The 7,937-nt window shown below is 52.3% G+C and overlaps 1 protein-coding gene across 1 annotated transcript in view; it reads left to right on the top strand.

Annotated features, from left to right (window-relative positions):
• Nucleotides 1-1,337, top strand: part of LOC114907072 (solute carrier family 22 member 23-like) — a 2,497-nt gene extending 1,160 nt beyond the window's left edge. Inside the window, exon 2 of the mRNA XM_029242222.1 lies at nt 41-1,337. Coding sequence (XP_029098055.1) covers nt 41-709 — 669 coding nt within the window. The 3' untranslated portion in view covers nt 710-1,337. The remainder of the gene's footprint in view (nt 1-40) is intronic.
• The last annotated feature ends 6,600 nt before the right edge of the window (nt 1,338-7,937 follow it).

Genomic DNA, 7,937 nt, shown 5'->3' with positions numbered 1-7,937 from the left:
CGGGGGACGCGCGGGCCCGGGCGGCGGCGGCGACATCCAGCCGCTGCCCGCCCCGCACGCCGCCGGCGGCCCGCACCCGAGCCTCCTGTTGCTGGACTACGACGGGTCGGTGCTGCCCTTCCTCGGGGGCCTGGGCGGCAGCTACCAGAAGACCCTTGTGCTGCTCACCTGGATCCCGGCGCTCTTCATCGGCTTCAGCCAGTTCTCGGACTCCTTCCTCTTGGACCAACCCAACTTCTGGTGCCGCGGGGACGGCAAGGGCGCCGAGCCGGCGGGGGTCACGGCCACGGCCCGGGGGGGCGGCGGCGACCTGGCCAACTGGACCAGCCCCCCGACCACCCCCTTCTCCACCGCCGCCTGGGGGACGGCGGGCCCCCTCGGCAACGGCAGCGGCGCGGAAGGGGGCGACGCGCCGCCCCTGCAGTCCCCTCCGGACAAGGGGGACAACGCCTCCAACTGCGACTGCCACGCGTGGGACTACGGCCTCCGCACAGGCCTGGTACAAAACGTGGTCAGCAAGGTAAGGGCCGCGACCGCCCCGGCCCCGCGTCCCGCTCCCGAGCGTTGTGCCCTCCGCGGTCCTCGCGCCCTTCCCCGCGCCCTCGTGCAGACCCGGGTCCCCGCAGTGGTGCGAGCCCGCGTGTCCTCGCACCTCACGTGGGCTTGCTGTCCTTCCATCCCCCAAACAGATGTGTTTGCCCGGGTGTGAAGCCGGGCTCCGGCAGCCCTCTGCGGTGGCCCTGCCTACCTACGCCAAGGGGCACCTTAGCCTTCCGAGTTGGCACCCAAACTCCTGTCCCAAAGCACACACGGAAGGGTCGCCCCTCCCTCTGCAAAGGCTGGAGCTTCCCTCCCCGACCCTCGAGCTGTCGCTTCATTCAGGCAGGGGTGGCCCGCGGAGGGCAAGGCCTGATGGGTCACCAGCTGGCCCTGGAGGACGCCCCTCTCAAGGTCTGCCCGCTGGAGCCCGGCCCCAGGCTCTGCCCTTTGCCGGGCCAGCTGTCCCCAAGTCTCCCACAAAGAAATAGCCTCCGCCAGAATAGTTCCTATTCCCAGGTGTTCTTCTGGGCACACCTCAGCCATCCAGCGCTGGCTTTGGAAACAGACTAAAGCTGACTAAAGAGCTCAAACTGTAGCCAGAGAAGCAAACAGCTTTCGAAGATTCCCTTTCCCCGAGCTCAGTCCTCCCCAGAGGTCGGCGTATTTCACGTTGGACTTCGCCACCCCAGTGTTCCCTCAGGTGTCTTCTCGGGACTGTAGCAAACACCATTGGAGTATAGGAAGGATGCTAAGAATTTGTGGCGTTTCGGGACCACCCCTGCTGTCACACAGCAGCTCTTTTGTCCAGGCGTTGAGGTCAGATCCTGGCCAGCTTTACCTGGACATCTGACTTGCTCCAGCCCAGGGGGGCCCTCTAGCAGAGGTGCTGCATCCTGGGAAATGGAGTCGGAGTGTTTGCCAGAGATATGTGGCCGTCATAGAGATGGAGAAGGGGCAGTACTAGAAAATCGATGCCTAGGACATCTACAGTTTTCTGGATTTCTTAACATACAAGAGAGATTGTATGCCAGTGTGTCAAACAACTTGTGTTATTGTGCCCCTTCTGTGTTTTAAATAACTAATTTGCCTTTCAAAGTAAATGTAGACCTTTCTCCCACTTCTGAGCAGTTCTGGGCAGAGTTTGAAACGCTTTGTTTAAATGCAAGACTGAAATTTGACAGTTTATAATAATCTATGTGCATGTATCTCCCCCCCGCCCCAAACGTGTGTTAGTGAACAGTTGTGCCACATGGATGTGTAAGATGAAACTCTTACATCATCATAACCCTTGTCTTCAGCTTGTACCAGCCTGGCGAGAAATGAGCTGTCCTCCGGGAACTGTCTGGCTTAGCTGTTAGTGGGGAGATCCTTCTAGCTTGGTTCACCTTGATCCCGCCGGTCAGCCTGTCCTTTGCCAAGGCATTTCTGTGACTGTTTCCCATCCATGGAGGTCAATATCTGGTTGTCGTTTACCAGCACGGAAAACTTAAGAACAGTGACTATTTTAATACTGTTTGTATGTCTGTGAAAGTAAGGATTTGCAACTTGTCAAATGCTTTGAGCCTCTTTCTAGAGGACAGGAGGAATGATGTAGATCGAAGCAGATGTGTGTAGAGGGTGCCCTGTTCTGGGGGTCACAGGGGAGGACAACTTGGAAGTTAGCCTCCAAGGAGGTGGGTCAGAGTATCATTGTCTTAGTGGTGGGGACCCTGCCGTGGATGGTGGGAGTAGAAAACTAGAGAACAGTTCTTGAAAGCAGGCTATGGAGGTGCCTTGGAGAGCCGGACGGGTATTCCAGGTGAGCACTCGAGGGGGTCAAAAATGGCACGAGGGTGTGCAGCATGGTTTGGGGTGCGTCAGTTATGCACAGCTGACAAGGCAGTCCGGGAGGTGAACACTTGGGGGCAATAGGTAGAGACGCATTTTCCTGTAAGATAAAGACTAAAAAGGACATATTGATTTTCACACACAAATAAGATCTAAATAAAGGACTGTTCTGTTCCATAACCAATGCTTTCAAGAGCTTTTTAAGCACATTTTGGCTCGTACTGAGGCCGGCTTTCTCCTCTGATGCCGTGTCCGCTGGGTCCTGTATCAGATGTACAGACGTGGAATGCATATTGTGATGGGTGCTGATTCCAGAGGTCAGGTGCCTGCCAGCTTGGCTTGCAAGTGGAAGCAGAAGTGGCAGGCTTCTCCTTCTGTCAGTGGATGAAAATTCAGGGTCTGAGAAGTTGCCTTTTGTACCATCTTCCCCCACTGAGCGCCGCGATCTTCCCACTCACAAAAGCCCCGTGCGATGTCTTTATCATCAGACTTCCTTCAGCAGGTGTGTGCCTCCCTGCGCTAGAGGGCCAGTTCTCTCCTCAGGTATTAGATGGGGAGGGGGATACAGAAGAACCACCAGGCACATATTACATTATATTAAATATATGTTTTAGATGTATATCATTAATATCTATATCATATATTGTGTAGTCTAGCATACAGGCTATAATAGCGTTTACACACGTGAAACTACCAAGGCAGATAGAGTCCCAGCTTGTTATAGTTAAAAGGGGTCTTGGAACTGACAAGAGTCTCTCCCCTCCTGGGTGGCATCCCCGGCGTGGCTGTGCCTTGTACAGAACCCCGTTAGCTGGTTAGTCTTCCTTGCAGAGAGTCGTGCTTTTTGGTGGACACAACTCGGGTCATCTCATGCCTGTTTGTGCAGCTCTCTCCTCCGAATGATTCTTTTTCCTTCATATAATACGTGCTCAGATACCTGAGGATACCCAAGGACTGGTTTCTTCCCTGGCTAAGAAATCTCCAGCTCCTTCAGTCCTTCCATACGGGACAGAATTCACCATTCTGATGGGTCCACGTGGCATATGTATCTCTTAAGCATGGCACCCAGAACACAACAGGCATGGCCTGCGTGTTCTGATCAGAAGAGAAGACATTGGCCACTTCACTAATGAAGCTTACAGTCGATCATTAAGGCTTTCAGTAGACGTGTCATCTGTCTACCTCGGGGCCTCGATGGGATCCCGTTATGTCAGGGCTTTCTCAGCCTGTGCTCGTGTGATGTGGGGCACCATGTAGGTTCCATCTTGCTAGTTTGGGGTTATTAGATCTCTCCTGTTAGGATCTTTTTTATTTCTATTTTTTGCCTTGGTCCCTGGTATTTGTTAACCAGAATTTGCGATGCCTTCGGAATAGTAATAATAATGATGATGATGTCGATGCCACCACCTTTCTTTTGTGCTGCCCTGTAAAGTTTTCAAAACATTTTCACCTGTTATTTCCTTGATTAAGAATGTTGGGCCGTCCAAGGCAGTCTTAACACTGAGTGTTGTCTTGGATTTTAAGTCAGTTCACCAGCCTTGAGTGGACCAGAAAGTAGGTCCTCAACTTCCAAATGCCGTTCATTGCTCTGCGTTTTATCCCCAGCCGCGTAGAAAGATCGTCAGTGCTTAACATAACTCTGCCGACTTTAAAATACTCCTCCCAGTAATTTGCATGGTTTATCTTATCCTGCAGTGTTCAGAGTGAACCCTTGTTGGTTTCTAGTGCTCTCCACTTCCTTGAATAACCCCTAGAATTTTGCCTACCATCAATGTTAGCAACACTCTCTTTCTGTACGTGAAATTTAAGATGTTTGTTTATCTCCAGTCTTCTAATATTTTTTTCTGTTCGCCAAGAATTCTCACAGATTGCTGGCCTTTATCCTGTAAGTAACCTGAGAGTTGTTTAAATACCCCAGGAAGTAATTTGAATTCTTTTTCTGGGGCTCAAGATTAGAAGTTATTTAAAGTGACTCAGTACGATTTAATTAGGGTGAAAAATAATTACAATGTCATCACAACAGGAATATCTTTAGAAATAACTCACCGGTAGGTCATCCTAGTGTGATTTTATTTCGTGTGTCTACTATATACAACACAACAGTGAACATCTTTGTGCGTGACTGTGTTTAGAAACTTACTGAAATAGACAATGCATCACATGGGACCAAAAGCAAACAGTAAAAGTAACATTTCTCGCCATCTCTGCCTCCAGTTTCCCTCTTTGGAAGCAGCCATGGTTACCAGTTCCTTATGTATCCTTCCAGAAATATTCCAAGTATATTTTCATTTATATATTTTTCTCTCACAAGCTGTTCGTATACACTGTTTCAGACCTTTTGTTCACCTGTGTTGGGGATGGGTGCGTATCAGTACAGGGAGCCCCTCATTCTTTTCTGTGTAATAATTTAACAAGTCACCTTCCAAGGGGGCATTTCGGTTGTTTCCAGTCTTTGTTATTACATAATATATAATGAAACTCCCCCACACATGAAACTTTTAGAAGTGGAGGGTCAAACTGGGCTGCATTTTAATTCTGACAGATGTTGTCGAAGTGCTCTCCATAGAGATCTTATTGCCCTTTCACACTTCCATCCATAAGGTGTGAGGCCCCACTCCCACACCCTCCCTGACCCAGGGGGCTGTCATACTTTTAACATGTCTTCGTTTGACATGTGAGAAATTGTTGTTGTTATTTGCATTCTCTTGTTAGGAGGGAGGTTAAATATCTCTGAAATCTTTTGAGCCATTTGTGTTTCCTTTTCTTTGAACTGTCTCTTCGCATCCTTTGCCTTCTTGTGTGTATATTTGGGGGGAGCGTTATTTTCTTACTGATTTATAGGAGTACTTTATGCATAAAGTAAATGAAGCATTTTGGATGTTTTGTAAATGGTTTTCCCTGGTGTGTTGTTTGTCTTTTGATTTTGTTTATGGTATTTTTGTCACGCAGAAACTTCTGGTTTGGATAGAGTCAAGTGAATCTTTTATGGTTTCTGGGTTTTGTGGTAGATTTAGGACTTCTATAATCCTGGAATATTAGGGAAAAAACACATTTTCTTCGAATATTTTTAGGATCTCAGTACCTTTTTGATTTGGTGTTGTAGGTGTCAGATTTGCTTCTATTGAGGCATTAGGATGAATTGCTAGGAAGGGAAATAAATGTTAGGTCAGTGGGTATAACAGCATTTCTCACAGGCTTCGACTTGCTCATGACGAGCTCCTAAGCACAGAATCTGGTGTGGTCCTCACTGATGGAGACGCCAGAAGTTGCACAGTTGCTAAGCAGCTCTTCCATCTTTTGGGGGACAGTGTTCGTCCCCAGGTCTCACCTTTCCTTCATCTTCTTGCTCTGGACCAGCTGCAAAACCTCTCGTCTTTAGCATTGTTTTGCAAGTCTCAGTTCATTCTGGCCTTCAGTCCCAGGCAGGATCGAGTCAAAAGTTGATGTCATTTAAAAACATGTTGGGCACCAAATGTCAGTCCCGGTGCGGGAGCCGGCTGGGCCACACATTCAGGATGCGGGGCTGGCGGCTGGGAGCCGGCCACGGCCACGGTGAGAGCGTTTACACCGTGGAAATCTGCAAACACTGCACACCTGGGTCTGTTTTTCTTCCGAGAAACGGTTGTTAGGCAATCATCACGCCACTGAGTGTGGCCCTGGGCCACTCCTCTGTTTTTTCCTAACCTCTCCTTCCCTCCCTCCTCCCTTTCTCAGACGTGAGTGCGGATTCTGGGCCAGGCCTCCTGCTTCGTGTGGGGAATGCAGTGCTAGGCGGAAATAGCACAGCACCCACCGAGCTGATGGACTAACAAGCGAGGCGCACCTTAACTGATCATCGTCACGTTTTAATTACAGACTGAGTTAAGTGAGTGGAAGAATGGGAATGAGAGAGAACAGAGGGCCTGGCCCAGGCAGACGGGCCTCAGTGATGAGACTGACGCCTGAGGAGGAGAGAGGCAGAGGAGGGGGTGGGTGGGTGTGCCTTTCCCTCTGAGAGGGAGTGGCATCTGCAGGGCCTTGTGGCCTGTGGGAGCCTGGGGCTGAAGGGTGCAGGGTGGCTGGGAGCACGGGGATGGGGTGACTCATAGCCATGAGACGCTGAACTCAGCCAGCCGAGGGATGGGTAGGGAACGGGGGCGTCCAGGGAGAGAGCCTGTGGGGTGAGGAGAGGGCTGGCGCTGACCCTGCTTGGGGCCACAGACGGGCAGCGGGGAAGCCAGGCCCGCTTCTGCCGGAAGGAGGCTGCTGGCCCGAGGCGGGGGCCTGCGGAGGAGCCGTGGAGAAGGTTCGGACCAGGCCTTGGGCAAGTGGGTCTGACCCTGTTCCCGGGCTGTTGATTGGAGAAGCACCGGCCCTGGAGGGTTCTAGCATCTTCTCTTGCCCTCTGGCTCAAAAGGGGAGGGTGCTAATTAAATTTCCACAGGGCCGAAGGACCCTGAAATGGGAAGCCATCGGCTAGAACTGACTTCATTCAGCCAGCTTCACCTGTGCCCAGCACCCAGTGTAGGTAAAAGTGTGCCCTGGGCACAGCAAGCTGTGGTGTTATCTTCGAGTCCAAAGTTCAGTTCAGGGAGGAGAACGAGGCTGGGGGTCATTGACGTGTCCAGAGCCGTAGCTGTAGGGTTAGAATGGCTCACCTGCTCACCCTGCAGGGTGTTCTTGCCTCCGCCCCAGGGGCCCCGCCCGGCGGGGGGGGGGCTGCCCTTTCTCTTCATCTTTACTGGCCAATCAGAGACGGTCCTGCTCCTGCCTGAGGAGGGGCGTGGCTGTGTGCTGTTACCTGCGGCTTCCGCGGTGGGTTGTGCAGACCTCTCGGTTCCCCTAAGATTAGTTCCCCTAATCTTTGCTCCCTCTGCCTCTGAGCCCACTTCCTGGAACCCTTTTCTCCGTCCTTCTACTTGCTGGTCCCTGTTCATCCTTCGGGTCCGCACGCAGTGCCCCCAGCACTGGCTGTGCGTCTGTCCCCGCTCTACCCACCGAGTCCTCAGCAGAAGTGTCTGAGCGCACCTGCACTGGTGTCACGAGAAGAGCGGAGCTCTCTAGCTTGGCAGGTGTGGGTTATGACCCGTTCATCTGCAGGCGCCTCGCGGGTAAAGTGGGCTCAGGGCTCCCTCCCCTCCCCTCCAGGAGACACTTGGAAATCTCAGATTCCTCTCCTCCTCTTCTGTGGGGTAAGGACCGGCTGAACGAGTCAGGTCAGAAATGCTTAGATGGGGAGGACCTGATAAGCCACATCTGGAAGGGTGGTTAATTCCATGCCGTTCCGAGGTGTCTCTCGCCTTCGCCCAGAAACTGATGACTTGGGAAGCCGGGTGTGCCCTTCAGACGGGACGCCCCAATGCAGGTGGCCTGAGGGGTCCCGCCAAGGTGGACCTCCAGGGGGTTTGTCTGAAAGACCCTTGAAGGGGTTGGCTGGTTTTCAGAGTTCTCATGTGAAAACAGAGCAGGCCTCTGGCCGCAGGGCTCAGGGATCTGAAAAGGAAAGGGGCTTCCTGGCCGGCGGGGGCCCCAGGATGAGGTGGGGTGCTCTGTCATTTGCGCCTCCACCTCCACCGAGGTCGTGGGCCAGA

The sequence above is a fragment of the Monodon monoceros genome, unplaced genomic scaffold, assembly GCF_005190385.1.
Source record: "Monodon monoceros isolate NGI ecotype Baffin Bay Population unplaced genomic scaffold, NGI_Narwhal_1 Super_Scaffold_3, whole genome shotgun sequence".
Taxonomy (NCBI): domain Eukaryota; kingdom Metazoa; phylum Chordata; class Mammalia; order Artiodactyla; family Monodontidae; genus Monodon; species Monodon monoceros.
Note: the sequence above shows the minus strand (reverse complement) of the source record. Positions and strands in the feature narration are given on the sequence as shown.